The 20,908-nt window shown below is 39.4% G+C and overlaps 2 protein-coding genes across 4 annotated transcripts in view; one reads left to right on the forward strand and one right to left on the reverse strand.

Annotated features, from left to right (window-relative positions):
• Positions 1-11,476, forward strand: part of pacsin1a (protein kinase C and casein kinase substrate in neurons 1a) — a 31,052-nt gene extending 19,576 nt beyond the window's left edge. For all 3 annotated transcript variants that reach the window (XM_079674020.1, XM_079674021.1, XM_079674022.1), the window contains 8 exons: positions 2,162-2,318; positions 2,500-2,735; positions 4,119-4,274; positions 4,719-4,894; positions 6,232-6,352; positions 6,458-6,564; positions 7,546-7,802; positions 8,860-11,476. In XM_079674020.1, coding sequence (XP_079530146.1) covers positions 2,162-2,318; positions 2,500-2,735; positions 4,119-4,274; positions 4,719-4,894; positions 6,232-6,352; positions 6,458-6,564; positions 7,546-7,802; positions 8,860-8,969 — 1,320 coding nt within the window. In that variant the 3' untranslated portion in view covers positions 8,970-11,476. The remainder of the gene's footprint in view (positions 1-2,161; positions 2,319-2,499; positions 2,736-4,118; positions 4,275-4,718; positions 4,895-6,231; positions 6,353-6,457; positions 6,565-7,545; positions 7,803-8,859) is intronic.
• Positions 11,477-13,235: 1,759 nt separating this feature from the next.
• Positions 13,236-19,801, reverse strand: LOC307035061 (SAM pointed domain-containing Ets transcription factor-like). The gene is made up of 6 exons (XM_079674035.1): positions 19,631-19,801; positions 16,074-16,496; positions 14,661-14,858; positions 14,462-14,506; positions 14,211-14,351; positions 13,236-13,621 (listed from the first exon to the last, which is right to left on the reverse strand). The coding sequence occupies exons 2-6, from the start codon at positions 16,480-16,482 to the stop codon at positions 13,443-13,445; spliced, it is 972 nt and encodes a 323-aa protein (XP_079530161.1). The 5' UTR covers positions 16,483-16,496; positions 19,631-19,801; the 3' UTR covers positions 13,236-13,442.
• Between the last annotated feature and the right edge of the window lie 1,107 nt (positions 19,802-20,908).

Here is a 20,908-nt window from a genome sequence, read left to right on the forward strand (position 1 = left end):
AATTACAACATTTAAATATATGGACCGCCATATAGCTCATCGTTAGAGCTGGTGACCCACAAAGTTGGGATGCAAGCCTGCGGTCCCTTACGTCCCTCGTAAAGGTTATTCAAATTCAAAAATGTAATACATTTACTGCAATTGCACAACTACATCTTTGGGTTTAACTAGTCTATAGAACATAGTTGCCTGTAGTCAGTAGTGTCCGTACAGGATTTGGCTTTTAAAAGGAATGAGAATGATAAGTAATTAAATGGTATTGTTCAAATTTTTATATCTCCTTTTTTTACCCTGGCATGTACTATTTCTAGGCAATTCACATAATGTATGCTTACAGTGTTTTGGTCAATAAAGCTCATTTCTGTCGGAGGAGAACAAATCATAAAGGTTTGGATGATACAAAGTAAAAATACTTATGGTACATCAACAAAAGTATGAGCTAGTAATTGTGGATTTAGTCTTACTTAGTATTTTTGTTGGTGTATCAGGCCGTTTCCATGGCAGATTTTTAAGCATAAACAAAAGAAAATTAGACAACTGCAAACGTCATTTTTTGGTGCATGATCCCTAATCATTTACGTTTGGAACAGAAAGTAAATGGAATTGATAATAAAGATGTCCTTAAAGATTTGAGACCCTGCTACAGACACTTCTTCAACACAATGATTCCTTATTTGAGCGAACACTACATTTATTTTGTCACTTTAAGTATTGTAAATCATGCTTGTTGTAAATGTCATCACAGGTCACATCACAACGAGTATAAACACAATCTAAGTGCAATCCATCCTCCCTTGTTGTGCTGAGATGCAGCGTGTGGTCTTTTGACCCACCCCAAATGAGCGTTAATGAATTCCCTCAGTACAGAGCCTTCTTTGTGTCAAGGCTCTCAGACAGAGACACAAAGAGCTTCAGTCAGCAGCCGCTCTGAGGGGCCTTTCAGCACATGCACCTGCCTGTAGCATCTGTACTGTATACCAACAACTCAGCAAGGCTCAGCTCATGGTGTGGAAATACCAGGAAACGTTTTTTATTCTTAGATGTTCTCATCAGATACGTTGATATTTGATATACTGAGCCGTGATGGATGAGATCATCACCACACAGTGCAAATACAAGAGCTCAGGCGTGTTTTTATCTGCGGTGCCAGTCCACCTGCATGTTTTTGTTTGCGAGTTGGCAATGTGTCACACAGGCCGAAGCTCACACCGTCACACACCTGTCTCACTGCCTCCCTGCAGCTCCCTCATCTCAAACAGTAGTCACACATGCATGCTCGTGTCAGGACCAATCAGAGCGCAGCGCTGCAGCCAGAGAACACACCGTACAGAATCTACTACATGTGATGATGTATGGATCACTGTTCGTGTTTACAGCACATACATATGCAGTGTGTGGATTCTGTTTATATTTGTCTCTACCTTCGACGTCCATCCCTAAGAATCTGTCTGCCTGCATTACACCACTGAAGAGGATTAAAGCAGACACACACACACACACTCATTCACACACTCATTCACACACACACACACAAACACAAGCCCATGTCATTGCATAACTACACATGCACAGGCACGAGCTTCCCCCCCTCACTACCCTCCCTTCATCATGCACCGTGAGCTCACGCCCCCTGCAGGCACTGAGGAGGCGGAGCCTGGCATGGCTCTTTTAAGGCGGTATCACTTAAGGTGGCGAGATCTAAAAGAAAAGGCAGTAAACCAATCCTGAATGCTGTTATGTCTGCAAATTATGATAATGGGCAAATATTTAGTTTTTATATTTATTTATAGATTTGGTAATTAAATATTGCTGAAAAGCTTTTTAATGTGCATATCATATATTTATTTGACTGTATGTTTCAGGATAAATATTCACTGTTGGTTAACATCCATTATAGGGTATGAAAGATCTGCCTATACCTAGAATCAGGAAACCATTGCCTGTTTTCTTTAAAATATTTATATATTGTACAAATATATGACAGCCTAAACTGTGGTGGTTTATGCACAACCATTCTGTACAGAAAAAACGTTCAAAAACCTAATATCTGATAAGTTATTGAATATTCTTTATATTTTGTAGACTTATTTTGCCCCTGTGATATCATGTTATGAAATATGTGCTTTCTGTTCCTTTAACCTCTTTATCCCTGTGTTCTCAGGTGGGGAACTACAAACGTGCTGTCAAGAGATTTGATGATGGCCATCGGCTCTGCAATGACCTCATGGGCTGCCTGCAGGAGCGTGCCAAGATAGAGAAATCCTACGGGGATCAGCTAACTGCATGGTCCAAGAGGTGGAGACAACTCATTGAGAAAGGTCAGCACATTTTATTTGGGTCAATAAAATAAAAACCTCAACAAATGAATGTACCTTACGCTGATTTTCAATTTGCCAGAGCTCCGTTTACACAGTTTAGTGTAAGCTCTGTGGTAATATTTGACTTCTGCTTATTGCTCTGAATGTTTGATCTGGAATAAATCATTTTGTTCGTCCGCAGGCCCGCAGTACGGCTCTGTGGAGAGAGCCTGGCTGGCTGTGATGACCGAGGCAGAGAAGGTGAGCGAGCTGCACCAAGATGTGAAGAACAACCTGGTGAACGAGGACGTGGAGAAAGTGAAGAACTGGCAGAAGGAGGCCTATCACAAGCAGATGATCGGAGGCTTCAAGGAGGCCAAGGAGGCCGAGGAAGGCTTCAAGAAGGCTCAGAAACCCTGGGCCAAAAAGCTCAAGGAGGTGAGGGCGATGGAAACAAATCCTCAGCATCAATCATCATTTTGTTCTTGGTCTTAGATGTACTCACCTCATTACCAGCTGCTTTCTGGTTCTTCTGTTCATATCTTGTCAAATCAACATCCATTCACTTATAATAATAATATATTAATAAAGCTTTATTTATATAGCACTTTGAGCTGAAAAGTGCTTTACAAAAGGATCACAAGTTAAAAATAAACAACAACACATTCCCCTCAGATTATTTGTTAGGAACGTTACAGGTACATGCAACAAAATATAACATTTTAACAGGTTAACAGACACAAGGAGGTCAAATGTATGATAATAGAAATAAAATAAAATAAATAATGATTTCTCTCCGACAGATAAGACACAAAAAAACTGACTCGACGCAACAATAAAAACCCCATTAAACAAGTGAACATATAGAACAGAAATACAAAATAAAAAGATAATAGTAATAAAAATGCCATAATTCTAATAAAGGTTAAACGATTAAAATATTATCAATCATTATTACATGGCTTAGTTGAATACTCGATTCTGATTGGTCAATTCAGAACACGTGACACGTTGTTAATACCGAACAGACAGACCGCTGTCAAGGACTTATTGACCGTTGTTAAGGACGCTCACATCTGCACAAACAAGTCTATTCGATTTAACTTAATACAGCTTTCTAACTAACAAGACAAGAGCGACAAGAAAGCAGCGGAGAAGTAACGGGCAGGAATCCTCCTTTTTACGCAACGGTCCAGACATAGACATCAAACGGCGACACATATTCAGTTGCAAGTTACTTTGGCATTAGGGCAGGGATATCTAGATACTCTCCAAGGTTTGACATAATGAATTGTGCTACTTTTAAAGCAAGCAGCGATGTTTTCAAATCTGTAATCAAAAAGCTCCTCAAAGCAACCTATTGAAGCAGTCCCTGCCGTTGCTACGTTAGTTCAAACAGTAACAACGGACTATTTTTCTTAGCGGATGCATGTCAATTTAAATCAATACAACTATTTTTTAAATCAATAAAATCATTTTCTAAATCCTTAAAAGCATTTCAATTAATAGTGGGAGTCATGACGTTACTTTGTTGATAATGTGGCCATGTAATATAATAAGCGGGATAATGTGCAGCGAATTGGTCATTATGGGGAAAAGAACACCTTCATGCCGATCTAGATCCCTCCGCTTCGCGTCGGGCCCCTGATCAGTCTGTCGGTGTTCTTTTCCCCATAATGACCGCGTCGCAGCACATTATCCCTTACTTATTCAACTTGACTTTATGGTCATAAATAAAATACAGGGGGAACCATGCCTTTCTTTTTGTTTGGTGACCAAATGTATGTGAGACTCTGACAGTGCCTGTGTTTGGTCATACAGATGGAGGCAGCTAAGAAGACTTACCACATGGCCTGCAAGGAGGAGAAGCTGGCTGCGGCCCGAGAGGCCAACGGCAAGACGGAGGCTTCTGTCACCGCGGACCAGCAGAAGAAACTCCACGAGAAAGTGGACAAATGCAAACAGGATTCGCAGAAGGTACGAAGGGGAAAGATGAAGTATTTTAGTTGGTTTAATTTCAGGCGAGAGGTTTCTGTGTGAGTCTTATGTAGCTGGTCAAGGCTCTTTCTTATGCTTTGTACTAGTTCCCTGGCGGGGTTTTAAATGGCTGTTATTTTTGACACATTCCTATCTATATAAATAATGTAAGGTGTTGTGTAGTGATAGATAAATACAGTGCGAAAGGAAAAGTGGGTTTTCATATTTTTTATGTTAGTATTTTTGGAGAACAGAATATTTTTGGCGCAACATTGCCCGTGCTAGAGGCTCATTTTGATTAATTACATACATTTGGGATCAATGTGCTACCAGAATATCAAGTAACAAATAAGCCAGCTCTTTAAATATAATAAATAATGCAACCATGCTGGGGTTTTCTCCACAGAGGCTTCAGTTTTCTGTGTTCTCTGTTTTCTGTCTCAGGCTAAAGAAAAGTATGAGAAGTCTCTGGAGGAGCTGAATAAGTGCACCGCGCAGTACATGGAGTGCATGGAGCAGGTGTTTGACCAGTGCCAGCAGCATGAAGTCAAGAGGCTGACCTTCCTCAAGGAGGCCCTGCTGGACATCAAACGCCATCTCAACCTCACCGAGAACGCAAGGTTAGCGGGGCGGAAAGAGACCCTTTTATTACGGCTTCATAGAGATGCTGGATAGGTTCACCGACTGTGTTTTCCCTGAGATGTGAGTTAGCTTTTAGTCTTACCGCTGCAGTCAACCTCTCTGTTATTCCCACTCTTTCATATGTATTTTCAGTGAATTCCTATTAAAACTGTAATGTGCAACACGGCTAATAATTCCTTGAGCATGATCGCATACTGTACCTGTACCTTCAATCAGAAATAATCACATTGCAAACACAATTTATAATGGATTATCTTGATTTGTTGTGTCACATCCAGCACAGTTCACTTCAAACTGATTAATCTCAACACACTTCTCAACCAGGCATGCATTTCTCATTAGCGTCGCGTCTCACAGCACTAATTAATTGATTATTCAGTCAATGACGTTTCTGCCAAACTGAATTGTGTTCACAGTGAAAGCCTGTCATACTTTGTGCTGTTTTTAACCTTCAGGCAACAACAAAGCCGACCCAATGTTAATGAGGTTTTTAATGATGCTTTAACAGACGTCCCTTAATTTTTAGTCATGAATCAAGATGGTTAAAGGGATTGCCGGGTACTTAATCCTGACTGGTGTCATTTTTCACGTTAAAATTGTTTCATTAATAACTATTTCATACCGCTCCTTAGCTCTAGTATTGCCCTCCACAACTGAGTATTATTTCTACAAATGCAATAGCCTACTTTGAAATAAGGACTTAAAGTAACACATTACCACTCTTTAGCATTATGAGCAGAAGCCATTATCATTACACTCAAACTCATTCTGATTTCAGTTTGATCACCACAGCTACTCTAGACAATATTAAATTGGCTTGAATGTAATTCAATGAAACCTTAATGAATCATGCTTAAATATTCTTTTAGGATTACTGAATCATTTAAAGTTCTGTTTTTTATTAAATGTTTTGAAAAAAAACGTGGATCATGTTGTGCTCTGAGCTGAATAATACAACAGGCTGTCTGAGGATGAATATATTGTCACTGTATTTTGTAAAGAAACCCAGTCAGATGGTTCATCCCCTAAATACATGAACGTGTCCTTTCAAACTATTATAAGGTTTTGTGGCTACATGAACAAATATATCCTTGTAGGGGATTATTCGGCTGAATCAGGCCAAATACTTCATCTGCTGAGGGCTGCAGCAGAACACTCAGGGAGACACTTCAGTTTTTTCAGGACCCGATGTTGGATCCCTCTCAGCCCTGATTTTGAGCTCCATTGTGGGTTCTGTTGCCAAGTTGGCAGCCCCCCCCCCGCGTCTCTGCTGGCACTTTCATCGTCACTATTTGTTCCACTTTCCTCTCCTCAGCTATGCCGCAACATACAGAGAGCTGGAGCGCACGATCCTGGGTGCAAACACACAAGAGGACCTGAAGTGGTTCAGCAACAACCACGGCCCCGACATGCATATGAACTGGCCTGCATTCGAGGTGAAATATCTATACTGTCATAAACACAAACACTATATACCTCTACTCTAATTTATTACTATTCTTTATTGTGTGTTTACCCCTTTTTTGTATTCTCATCTCCAGGAATACAACCCAGACCAAACCAGCGCTCCTCCAAAGAAGAAGAAGCCAGACGGAGCCCCACCCACTCCGAGCACCGACCATGTGGCTCCACCTGGTGACCGGAGCAGGTCAGTAATACATCCTTATGATCACATTGAAGCACTCTATTTAATTATGAACGTATATCATGCCCACACATTTCATTATTAGATTGAATAAAGTGAAGACATATTTGTTAAAGTTATTTGAAATCATTGAAAGATTGGTAATACGACAAATGAAAATAATTAAAAATACTTTATTGACCCCTGGAGGGAATTTGAGAACTGTTACGGTTTCTCAATTCTAGATAGAAAACCTAGAGAAATTATAAGAACAATAAGAAATTTGAATGTAAAATGTGGATTCTACTCAATACTACTACTAATGTTAAAATATATACATACATGTTACAATAAATATGTTTTACTGAAACAAGAGGTTTACAAATAAGTATGTGAAAATGAAAGAATAACATAAATAAGAATATTGGTTGAAATGTATAGTATAAATAGATTATTGAAAGATTCAAATCAGATATGAACAGAATATTTTGTTGTGGTGCATCTCAGCAGAATAAGTCTCTTATTGTACTGTTCTTTCATGTATTCTGCATCTCATAGTTGCGTTAGTCTTCTATGACTTCCCCTGTCCTGCCCATTGGTTCATAATAAATACATTTAAAAAATGGGTCTCACTGATACACTTTTATTTTATCTTAAGGCAAAAAACACAAAACAAAGACACTCAAACAGGAGTAAATAGTGATTATGTTTGGGACTCATTGTCGGTGCAGGTTTTGCATAATAGTGTGTATTGGCAGCGGCAGGATGATGCTTGTGGGATCAATTCTGAATAAGCTACAGTTCCCATGTTCATCATAACTAGGAGAATGTCTCCCAGTGCAACAGTGGGTTGTATTGATGTGTTTTAAATCAGTTAGATCTGTGGCACAGAGGAACTACGCTGACACTACTTATTACAAGATCAATTCATCACTGGTTGGACCTTTTCATGTGATTTGTTTTCTCTTCAAATAAATCTCTCCCTGCATTTCCTCTATCCTCCAGTGTGAGCAGCTATGAAAAAAACCAAGCTTACTCGACTGAGTGGTCCGATGATGAGCAGCCCGCTTCTTACTCTGGCAACGAAAATGGGGGAAACGGGAATTCTTTCGAAGATGATTCCAGCACTGGGAAAGGGGCCGGGGTCGGGGCTGGGGTTGGGGCCGTGGCTGTGGCCGTGACCGTGGCCGCGGCCGGGGTCCGCGTCCGTGCTCTGTATGATTATGAAGGCCAGGAACAGGATGAGCTCACCTTCAAAGCAGGTAAGTAATATGATGTGGTGTCCTCCATATCACAGTCCACCTATTAATTTATGATCTAATGAAAGTATAGTAAAGAACCCTGGAGACAGGACTTTAAGATAAGATGACACAGAACAGGTGGTCAAAAAGGTTTAAATCTGTCCTATTTTCTATTCTTAAGCTCCCTTCCTCTTTAGAAGATAGCAGTAATTAGTCAATAATTGCCACATGGAAAACAAATTACAGGCACTTTCCACCAATTAAGAAGCTAGTGTGTGGGAAATGGTGTGGAAATAGTGACGCAGTGGCATGAGTAACAACTTTAAAAAAAGCTTTGCACTAAAAAATAACTAGATGCACTTTCTCATTTGCAAAGCTGATTTTTATAATCTTTAGAAGCCTGACAAACAGTCAAACTAGATACAATATGCAAAATCCAAATCATTAAGAGAAAAAATGTTTGGGTCTTTTTTTTCTGGGAATGCGAGAAACCTGTTCCCTGTCTCAATTTTGGATATTTCCGTCCGTGCATTGCCATGTTTTATACTGTCAACACTTGCATAGTGTGACACAGGCTAACTAGCTAGCAACGTTCTTGTTTGCACAAACCAGCAATTACAGCCTGCCCATATCCTCACATACTGATGGCTTTGATCCAATCACAGTATAGTGGTATTAATAGTAAACAGTGAAATAACCCACATGCATAACTTATATTTGTATAGTGCATTGAGCAACCGCTGCTGGTTCCTCCACTTCTGTTACGTAGCCAAGATGGCTATCGTTTATCGTGTGAAGTTTTTACGTTCAAACTTTTTTACTGTTATGAGCGCACAATCTGGGTACTGCATGTTGCCCTACTTCTCTGTGTGACACACTTATGTACTCAAAAAAGCAAGTCTTAGTACAGAGGTGTGCCAATTGAGACTCATTTGGACTCATGCCCTTAGTTTTGCCCTAAGATAAAGTAGAAAAACAGACTGTCTGAAGTGGTATTCACAGATATCATAATTGAGGTTTACATTCACTTTTTGACAGAGGACTGCATGTTGATTACGGAGTGGTGTCTCCTTCACAGGTGATGAACTGACCAAGACTGAGGATGAAGATGAGCAAGGCTGGTGTAGAGGTCGCTTGGACACCGGCCGAGAGGGACTGTACCCGGCCAATTACGTCGAGCCAATCTAGCCGCGTTACTGGACAAGGACACGGCATTGGAAGCAGCTTGAACTGTCCCGTCCAATCGCACCCCGCACATAACCAGAGACTTAAGAGCAACACATCCCTTGCCCAACAGATGCGCCGAGCAGTCTTGCCTAAATAAAAACTTAGTAACCTAAAAGACAGTATATCAGTATAATATATTTTATCCAGCATTTGGGGTGGGTGGACTTTCACATTTAAAAACAGGAGCAGCAGTTATTCCAGTATATACACACTCAACTATACCATCAAGTTAGTGCAGGAACACATTGCTTCTCTGTGTAGCTGTATTTAACGTATAATGCAGCTTATTTAAACTTGCAGTACGCTGCAGTCGTTTCTCTTGTGAAAATGGGAAGATAATATAATCAGTTATACCCATCCGACAAAGACAAGCTTCTCTAACCTGCATTGTGTACATACAGTGTGATGCCATTTCTGTGTAGCATTTTTAATGCTGTGTGTGGTCAGTCGTCATTCTTACATCTGGAATACTGTGTAGTGTTAAAGTACCACAAACAGTATCCTCTATTTTTGTTCTCGTTTTTTTTGTTTTTCTTTGTGATTTGGTCCAACCTCTCTTCCAGTGTGTGCAGTGCTATGTGTTTTAACTGTTTCTGAACTTGCATAGCAGCATGTGCTATGCAAAAAAACTTGCATTCCCTGAATCCTGCAGCCTTCTTACGGCTTCAACTTGATGCAACACTTCTACTGCAAATGCAGAGGTCATTTTTTAGCATCACAATCTTCTGGACATGCTTCTGTTTTCATGAAAGGAAGCTTGTTGATGAACTGATTTTATGTTTGTTTGTTTAGTTTTTGACATGTTTCTTTTCTTAGCATCACAACCTCATTGACAATATCATCTTCATGCAGTCCAAGGAAAGGAAACTGTTTCTCCAGAAGCTTTCATTCTTGGTTCAGTGATTCAGGTCTCATTTTAATTCACTACTGCTTACAAGAAACACGATACATTCCCTCTGAGCGAACCCGGATCAAGTCATCTTCTTGGGGTTTTAGGAGATGGGTTCTGAACAATGCCGGGCACATGTGACCAGAGCAAGAGGCCAATGGAGGCATGTTGTTGTACTGCTGACGGTTGTCTGAAGATCGAAGCCTCTTCAACAGGACATGAATGTATGTTTGGGCTTGAAAGAGGGCATGTTGTCTAAACATGGTTCTCCACCGTCATTTATAGCCCTACCTAGCAAAAAGCACTAGTTATGTGGTCCGTTTCCCTGCTGAGCCAAAGAATGCCCCAATACCATCACCTTTCTGTTTTCTCTCCATGCAATAACTTCACATATCACAACAGCTTCAGTGAGAATCAGCTTGTAGCTGCCTCCCAGTCCACCCAAATCTCATTTGTCCGCAAAACACAGCACAATGACACAGGGAATACATTTGTCACCAGTGTTGCATTGCCTGGAAGATGACTCTTGCACAGTGCATTACATGGTTATTTTTTAAATCTTGCTACATAGAAATTAAATAATAGCAGGAATTTGCATCTGATGTTAAGTGAGTTATCATGCAAGGGTTGCACCTAAATCTCTGATTAGATGGGAGAGATGCTTTTTATAACCTAGTTGTCCTGAAGTTTTCAAATGTCACTGGACCAACAGCAGTCAGATGTGTTTAGCTCTGTGTCTGGAACAGGATTTGACAGGTTTGGGTCTCACACATGAGGAGAAACACATCACCAGCTCACAAGTTGTGTCTTAGGGTAAAGCTGTCCAGCATAGCAAAAAGGACTCCTATCATTAAACTGTCCCACTTCCTTGATGCGCGTATGCACACAAACACACACATACATATTAAATACACATACATTTAATACAAGATATATACAAACACGCAAATTCAAACACATGCTCCACATTACCAGGTTAATATTTTGGGGGAAAACTTCTTCATTGAGTGCGTATGAGTTATGTATGTAATGTAAGGAAAAAAAAAAAAGTTCCCAAAAAAACTGCAAGTGATTGACTATTAAGACAAAATGTTGTGTTATACATGTAAATGTGATTCATTAAAATATCAGCAATGGAAACATGTTAAATAATAGATATATCGTATGAATTTCATTGCAATGGAATTGTCAGTGTATCATAAAAGCGTGACGTTATCCCACGCTGTCAGATTTGTATATGACGATGTAATTTAAAGATTATATTCTATTGTAACTGTACAACTGTGTTGAGTTGAAAAATGAGACCTAACCACGTTGAGGCAGTAAAAAGGTGTACATGTAAATGCTTTTTTATGTTGATGATCTCTTCCTTATGCACACAGGGGACAGCAGCTCATGTTGTGGAAACCCTATATTAGCGGTCTAGAAGATGTATGTTCATAGTTAGTGATGTACTTTTATCTCCTAACTGGTGTAGTGCCTGTTCATCTTGATGTAACAAGAAGTTCATTTAAATATGCATAAAGATGATTATGATCACAGATAATAATGAAAATAGAGATGAGAAACCCGACTCAGATTTGTTGTGATGGTGTCGATATTTTTGCGATATTCGTTTGAAAGTGTCCGTGTGTTTTTTGTATGGACAGCTCGTGTTATGTATAATATTATTATTACTATTACAAGAGACGAAAATTGGTTATACATTGCTTTATTCTGGATCCTGAACATAATCCCAAAGATAGAAATGTAAAAAAGGAATATCCATCAGGGCAGATTTATTTAAATATTCATTTAGTTTGGCAATTGCGCTGCAACTTATGGCGCATTTCCACTGCAGCGCGTGGCACGGTTTAAGTGTGTTTTTTTGCTTTTCCACTACTAGGTGTAGTTAAGGCTCAGGGCTACTTTTTCACCTTTTTTCTGGACCTCCAAAATCGAGGTTCTTACCGGCTGAATATGTTAAACTAGTGAAGTAAACACTCGACTGCTGAATGGTCAGAGAGAATCGCTGGCAAGGGGGCTACAACTACAACAAAATGAACATATTTTACCGCGATTTAATTGTAATACACGTTTAAAAATGATGCCGAAGTAACAACATACTGATACCGGTTAATAAAAACCATGAATTAATGCTGTGACAAGTCTGCAGATAAGACGGCAGGCGAAAAACCTTTTAAAATGCGTTTTTTCTGAATGGAGATCGTTTAAGCTAACGCAATATGCTCCGACCGTCCACACTCACAACGGCCTACAGACATATATAAACCAGCGACTGTATTCACCATGACAGACAGTCGGTGGTTTGTACGTGTTTAACTTTTGTCTAGTTTCTGAATAGATATGAGGAGCTGTGAGTTCTGAGTGCTAACAGCTAACGGCTGATGTTGGTGTTCGCATTGAAGATGACGTCACGGCTCCGCCTACACTGCGTTACTATAGTTACTGCCCCAGCTACTAAACTGTAATGGAAACGCAGCATAAAGTTAGCCTGGCCTACCAAGGCCTAACTATACCGTACTAAGCCGTGCAAGGCCCTGCAGTGGAAATGCGCCATTAGTGTGAATAGGAATAACAAAAAAGTGTCATTGTACAAAGAAAAGGAGAATTTAAAGGATTAGTTTGACAGTTTGGGAATAAATAGCTTTCTTCCTTGGCTGGGGTTTGATGAGAAGACTTAACACCACTCACTTCAATGTATGCATGCTACATTTTTAGCTGAAACAAGCAGCTAGTTAGCTCAGCTAGCCTAGCTATGTCCAATGTACCTAACCTCCAGCACATGTCAAACTCACTAAGAAAACAAGATTCAAGTTTTAAATATTGAGTACTAAAGGTGCTCACAGGCATGTGATGTTTAACCTTGGGCAGAAACAGGCTTGCCATTTCCTGTCTTTGTGCTAATCTAAACTAGCTGACTGCTAGCACCAGCTACACTGTATGAAGAGTGACATAAATATATGTTAGTTCTCTGGAAGAAAGCAAACGAACAATATTTATTTCAAATATAAGTAGTTTTGAGAAACCAAACATCACACCAAAATTACATTTCAACAAGAGTGCTTAAGACAAATTAAATATAATCGGTATAAAGAATAATAAAATAGAGTCATGATAGCAGGGCTCTCAAGTTTTGAACAGAGTTCAGAGTGAGATTTTGGCAGCGGTGTTTGGTACTCCAACTTCTGGCTCCCCTCAAAGTTCCCATGAAGCCCTCTGTACCGCGAATGTCAACGGGGGGGGGGGGGGGGGGGGGTTAGTGGAGTGCACGCTTCTCAAACAAGCCTAGTTTGTTTACAAAATTGCGACGCAACTTGGTGGGCGGTACCCTGGAAATAAATCTCTGCGTGTGAAATACAAGGTGTGGCGTGTGAGCGTGTGAATGGAGTGAAATGCGTGTGTCTAACTTGAGAGCTCTGTAGGCAGGAGTGCATAGTTCAGTAGGCAGTCTTTACAGTTGAAATGAAACATGTTGTACAATGAATGAACCAGCTTCAAGGTTTATGTTACTTCTACTGTATGTCCAGCAAATCTTTGGTTTATCAAACGGGTTTGACGAACTGGTAGACCAGTCTGCGTGAAACATCAGGCTTTCGGATGATGCCCTTCTTGTAGTACTGGCGTATGGAGCGACTAAGTTTGTCATAGTTCATAGCTGGGCGGTTCTTCCTGATGCCCCAAAGCCTGGCCACAAGAGCTGAGTCCTCTATTTTGAAAATCCCTTTGGAAGGAGGAAACAAAAATGTACTCAGTTTAGATTTTGAAGTGGTCTTTTCAGCAGGGTGTGCGTATAGAAACCACTCTGAGAAGGTAGAAGATAGATACCACCCATAAAGCTAAACCAAGGAGACAGTTAGCTTAGACAGACAGCTTAGCTTAAACAATGTAGGAAACAAAGCTAGGGAAAAAGCTAGTCAATCTCATCAGCTAAATAATTAAACAAACAACATGAAAAGTAAGTTATGGTTTATAAGGGGTTAGGCCTACAAACTGAACTATTTATTGGCTGGGCCCGGAGACTTGCATTGAAGAAGAAGATTATTTTCCATCAGAGCCAGACTGGCCGTTTCCTTCTCTTCCAGTCTTTATGTTAAGCTAAAGTTACTTAACATCTATATTTAGCGCACAGGCGTGACAGAGGTAGCCTACCTATTGATCTTCTCATCTAACTCTTGGCAACAAAACAAATGAGCTTATTCTCTCAATGTTTTACTCTTCTTTCATGTCACTTTAGTTTAATTCTCAGTTTTGCATTTATTCTCAAACATTAAATAGATGTTTCATAATGCATTAGCATAGCATCACCTTACCTTTTTCCTTGTTAAGCCAGCGGATGCAGCAGCGGCTGTCGTCGTGAGGCTTTAGGAGCAGCTCTCGGAGGAACTGCCACAGGTGTATGGGCTGGCTGGGGTAGTTCCTTATCAAATCTGACCAGCAGTCATCATCAGCTGCTGGAGAAGAAGAGGTTCTCAGAAAACTTCACCTTGTTTTACCTCAGTATTTGTATTAGAGAAATCATTGCGTTAGTTAGTTAAAAATCTAGTTATAAATGAGGGCGTACCAGATTTTCTGTCTTCAGGTGGGCAGCGCTCCTTCATTGCTGCAGCTAAACAAGCAGAAAATAAAGAGTTGTTTACATCACTCACAGTACTTAAAGTCGAGTCTTAAAGGAGCTCTTTGTCACTTCATTTGCATCATAATTACACTTTCCTTATTTGCATAACTTGAGGTTAATTTCCCCATGTTCCTGTTATTCTTACCAGATCTCCAGATGTCCAGATTAGCATACAACATGTCTCCAAACTGCAAAGTGCGTTGTCTGAAGTCTGCTTCTGACATGGAGCACAGATCCCTCCCGTTCATCTCCTGAAACAAGGTGCTGACCTGCGGCAGCCTGTACAGGTGCTCGGTCCAGAGCAGCCACTTCTGAACGTGCACACAGCTCCATTCCAGCGGGTCTAAAGAGGGAAACACAAAGAGTTTATTTTACACAACTCACCACAAGGTCAGACCACATGGTAAAACAACTTCAGTCCAATAGGGCGTTAACAGATATGTTTTTTTGTTTTGTTTTATAATTGCCTTATTCTTGATTTAAGAGTTAGAACAATTGTTAAACGTTTGATTAACCTTCAATTACAAAATAATTACATTTTAAGAAACAGAGAAACCAGAACAGTGAAACAAACCTAAAACTGCTATTTGAATAATCAAGTTCGTTTTAGAGTCAAGACCACACGACTGGTTTTATTTGTCTTCTGTTTCAGTCAAAGAAGACTCAGCTTTAAAGGAAACAGTTTGTAAGATTCTTCTTCAGGTTAAATGTTTTTACTTTTCATTTTAGGCTCACAAACTACACATTTTAATCATAAAGAAGCAATTAGTTGCACGATGGGAAATGAATGCTTCTGTCTTTCTTAAATCTGACCCCTATAAGGGACAGAAAGTCAAATATCTTGGCATTTGTTGCTTTATTCGTCACCATTTAAAACAACATATCTTTTTATCGATAATGTAATCATGCTACTCTCAATTCACTGGCTAACTATTTCAAATGATGTGAAATGATATGATGACCCTCATGTATGTTTCCTACTTCCTGAGAAGAAGTGTGATGTTTACAGAGCAAATAACCACACATGCACTGTATGTTTTAAAGGTTCCAGATAAAGACCCAGTTCACGAGAAGGGAAGATGATCGTCTGTCAACTGAAACGTTTGCACAAGGTGGGCCGGGTCTTTGATGCTCACTCAGTTGGTGTGAGAGCAACAGACAATGAATGCTTTTACATTTTCATTTTATCAGCACTACAACTTTTGCCAACACTTTCTAACAGCTATTCAAATGCCTCTTTTTGGTTTATTTTAACGACAGTAATTGTATAAGATAAGATAAGACTTGATTTACCCCGAAGAAAATTGTTGTGCCAGAGTTACACAAATAAAATAAACACAGCAGCATAATAGTAAAACTGTACTCTAAAAGTCCAGTAAAAAGAGCAATTAAATATCTACAGGAAACATGAAACATAGACGGTCACATCATTAATGTAAATATTACCTGTATTTAGTAGTGAAAAAAACGAAGTGGCAGATACGTAATTGCACGTTATCATAATACATGATTAATAATAATAATAATATTGCACATGTTATATAGTATCCTGGCCTACCTGGTGCAATATTGAGCAGTTTGCAAGCCGTGTCGACATCCTTCAGCACCTCTGACTCCACCATGGTCTGCACCTGCTCCAGACAGTGCTCCTCCACCTGACCCTCCATCTCATACGAGGGGGTCTGAGTCTGGCCTGGCTTGGCTTGGCTCACCTCGAGTGTCCTGGATGGGGGAGCGGCAGGAGACTCTGTCATCCTCAGCACCCAGGGGTTCTCCTCCATAGCTAATATGTCGTTGCGGGGGAGGTAGACCCCCGTCCAACTGAGCTCAGGAAGCCCCAACAAGCTGCGGGGGGGTTTGATGTCGTCCGCCTCGTCCAGCCAGGCTATCCGGGCGTCAGAGTGTGGGTGGCTGATGTACAGAGGTGAGTATGCAGTGTGTTCACAGCCTGGACTCCCCATGCTCATGTTTGTCAAAAGAACTGTGAGAAAAATAAAGACCTGTCATGACATCTTATCATCAGGGTCTTAAACAATCTACAACCCTAACTGACATTTTCATTATTGACAGAGTTGCACTGATGCTACCCCGCCCAATTGCTCAATATTTAAATAGTAAAAGTCCTAAAAATAAGCTTGATATTTGTTCCAAGGTATTTGCTCAGCTGGGACGTATATTTGAAGTAAGGAATCTGTCCTTCCAGCTTTGCTAAGTGGAGCCAGTGTGTTTGTTAAAATGGAAGCTAAATTCTTTGTTTGACTTTCATTGTGTATCGAAGTAACTCAAAAAAGTACATTCTGATTCACGTTTGAATCTGAAAGAAAATCAAGGCCAAACGAGTTCAGCACGTGTTGAATTCTGACCTCACTTACCGTTAATTTCACCATCAATCAACAATACCACAAAGCAATCTACCCCACCTTTAAGATAATAACTACAGATAAAGACATGAAATCACACCTTTTTTCAAACAACTAATACAAAATAAATGTGTTTGTCTTACTGACCTTTCAAAAAGTCTGGATAGTATCTCAATGTAACACCCAGTGTTTTTTTTTCCTGGAATATTGACAAAAAAATTAATAAAAACTTGATAGAATAGAGGGGTTGGATAAAGGGTGGGACACATCCTTTGTGGATAAGAGATAAGTTGCTAGAGCGTATTCAGCAAAGTATGAGTAAGAGAACAGTTCACTGGGTTGGGAGTGGTGCGGTATGTCAGTATTTGATTTGACAAATAATACACCTGTTTTCATTTCAAGTGATACGCATCTATTTAACCCGTATAGCTTTTTGCCTTTTCTCCTCCATTGCTCTCAGCAGAAAATAAAACAGTATATATAACATCCCAAAAGACAAAAATGCATGACAGGAGATGTGTAAAAAAAGTACCTGCATGATCAGACTCATTTTGCTGAATATAGGTAAACATTGAGAATGAAGTACTGAAAGGTAGACTGATAATGAGGTGACTGGTCTTCGGTCCAAAACAATGGCACATGGAGCGAGGTGGTGTGAAAGTCACATATCAAAAGTTGGATTATTGTTGGAGTTTCTGGTTCAAATGGGGTTAGAAATAACTGATAAAGTTGCTTAAAGTGGACCTATCATGCTATATTTTAATAATATAGTGTAGGACCATCCCTATATAAGGCATATTTATACTTTTTATTTTTCAAAATACCAAACAGATCATGCATTTTAGCCATTCCTCATTTCGCTCAACTTAACACTGTCTTTGCATGGGCTGATTCTGTGAGAACAGCACCATCTACAGGCCTGGCATATGTACTACAGCGTCTCCAGCGCTTTGGAACGGCAATGTCCGTGGCTGTCTCCTCCTGATTGGTGGAGTTGGCCCAATAGCCGTAGCGCCACTTCTGTGACGTCAGAGAAGTGTTCAAATCTGTATCAGTCTGTATCAGATCCGTTGCAGCCCCTTTTTAAGAGATTTGGGTATGGAGGAAAATAGAGAGGGTTGTGTTTTCTGACACTTGGTGAGTTCCCTGGAACACTGGGGACACATGTTCATGTATAAAAGACGTACAAAAGTGCATTTTGCATGATAGGTCCCCTTTAAGTATGTTTGTAGAACAAGGGGAGGCACTGGTGACAATAATGAGCTTAATTACGGGTATTTACTGCCTAGGGATAACCTATTAATTTTCCAAAATGACCAGAAAAGTTATCTTGAGAGTTGTAATGTGGCAGGATTACCAAAACAGGAGATGAATAATTATAAACAAACCAAAATGGTTACTTCTAGATTATCCTTTCTCGTTGGGAAATATATGTCTGTGTTTTCAAAAGAAAGCGTCAGGCTCATTAAAGAAGTCTATTATTTGTTGAATTATATTTTACACCTCTTTAGATAGCAGTCAAACTGATATGAGAGGCATAGAGTCGATATGAAAAGCTGTGGTCATTCATAGTTGCATTCCACTGTTCTTTGGACAAATGTTGTTTGACTACACACCTTTGTGAGTTAATGTGTGTATTTCAGCAAAATGTCTGTGTGTGTGTTGTTCCAGGTTTTTATCTTACAAAATGTGATTATGGCCTTTTATCCAATTATAAATATGCTTTTAAGATAATAAAAGGGGGAAAAACATGTTTTGCCTACAGGAGATTATTGTCCAGTTTTAAAATACATTAATTTAAGTTTGATACATTTTCAATAAATACATGTAATATAACTTCTACATTGGCACTGACTCTGCATTGACCAGATACAAAATCAACATATGAGCAACCAGAAATATAATATAAGTTAATTCATGAATGGTTTAGTCAATTAAACTCTGAAAAGAGGGCTTTTTTTGGCTCTTTTTTCCATAGGTTTGTTCTACAGCAGAATTGTTCAATTTGAAAAATATACGTTTTATTCTAATAACATTAGCAATGGCTTTGTGTTATTGAAATGAATTGTCCCAGTGAGCCATGGCAGTGTAACTATTGAGATTACTATAACTGTTTAAAATAAATTATTGTAATTATTTGAAATAATGTATGTAAAACCGTATAGGGAAAAGCATAACAGAACCAGCACCAACGTTGAAGCAGTTCGTTGGGACTTGGCTTGGTAACACAGGGTCTGCTTCTTAATACTAGTCTGAATTTGGCTGTGCATGTGTGACATTAAAGAGTTGATTTGTGACACTTGAAGCCAAAGATATTTTGTTAATGCCTCTGCCTAGATAGACCTTTAAGGAACACACAGCTCCACAATGAAATATATATTTAGGGAAAACAGCACATGACACAAACTATTTCACAATTTTTTTTAAATGACCATAAAACTAAATGACAAGCGTTCATTCATGACGTCATCCTGCTCCCACTTTAAAACCTCTCATGATCCAATTAAAGCTCTGTGAGAAAGGACGTTCACATGTTGACCCCGTAAAACAGGAAAGAAAGGAAAGGAAGATTTGGGAAAGAGCACCTTACAGTTCCAGAAAGGTTTCCTACTTTTACTTAGCTATTGGTTTGAATGTTTCATTGTCAAAGAAGTGGTAGCAGTGCAAGTGGCAGATACTATCATGTGGTATTAACAGTAGTATAGTAGCAGCAGTAATAACCGATTATTTTGAGTCTTGTTGTGAACTCTCTTACCTTGTTGTGTTGTTTACAGCAGAGTTTTAATTGCAGAGGACTCTTCTCAGCTCTGCCAGGCTCGTCTCCTCACCTGTTCCTAAAGTCACGGTCCTGTGTTTCGGTGTCCCCAGGTGAGGATGTGCAGATGTGTCTCGTATGCAGCACTCACAGCTGGATCTGCTTCACTCTCTCTTCACTCCAACTATCTGAACACTGTTTTTTTTCCCCACCTGGTGTTTGACGTATTACGGACACAGTGCCTTCGTGACATATCAATTCTGAAAGAAAGGGTGTGTCCGGAGGAGGGAGGTAGCTTTAAGTGCCTACTAAATAATGACCTGGGGCCGTAAAGTAGTATTTGCATGGTGATTCCCTTCAGTAGACAGACCTAGAAGTCCTATCAGCCTGGGGGGAGCTATGGGGGCACCAAAAGAGTCTTTAAAAGTATGTTCAAAATGTGTGAACACAAAACTATTTTAGATAAATATATAAAATCTCAATCTGATCCATGGATGTTATGTAAAAGTGCACTGTTGTGTGTAAAAGGTGAGGAGCAGTTTAGACCAATAAAATAAAACGTAATGAAGTGTTACACTCGACGAATACTATCACGTTGCTCCACTGTTTATTTTAGCCAACTTTAAGCAAATAGTAGTGTTATGTTTTCCTGGAAAGGAAATGAAAGTAAATTACCATGGTGAAAAAAAGAGTTATCAGGACCTTTTTGGGGACTCAAAATATGAAAAAAGGATGTGTAAAAATAGCCTAAAGACTAATATTTTGCATAATATGTCACTGAAATACAGATATCTTATTAAGATCTTATTGTGTATTTTCTTACTCTGAACTCATATGACATCAGAAAGGCTGGCTATATAAGGACGTGATATCTAGAGTATTCATAAAATATCAATAAATCATCCACGGGAAAATAACGTTAATAGCTGCTTTGAAAGGTTAAAAAACTATTATCGGAAAGGTTGAATAACTGGTACACAGAGGGAGGAGGTGCAGGAGTGGGAAAGAGAAATCGAGAGTGTAAATGTTTGCTTAAACTAAACAGTAGCATTTGTGCGGTGGTGTTGAAATATTCTAAAGAGGTGTTGCATGTGTTTCCACTCATATGTATCATCTTTAATTAAAGAGCTTTTGGATCAGAATTACAGCTTTAAACACTGACATGGGTTGATAAAGTAGAATAAATAGGTTATTCACTGACTGAAAACAAGACTTTTAGTCCTTTGAATCTTTACAATGAGTCATTCAGCAGCTAATCTTGCGTTTACTTTGCAACAT

The sequence above is a fragment of the Notothenia rossii genome (genome assembly GCF_949606895.1).
Source record: "Notothenia rossii genome assembly, chromosome: 4".
NCBI classification, from domain to species: domain Eukaryota; kingdom Metazoa; phylum Chordata; class Actinopteri; order Perciformes; family Nototheniidae; genus Notothenia; species Notothenia rossii.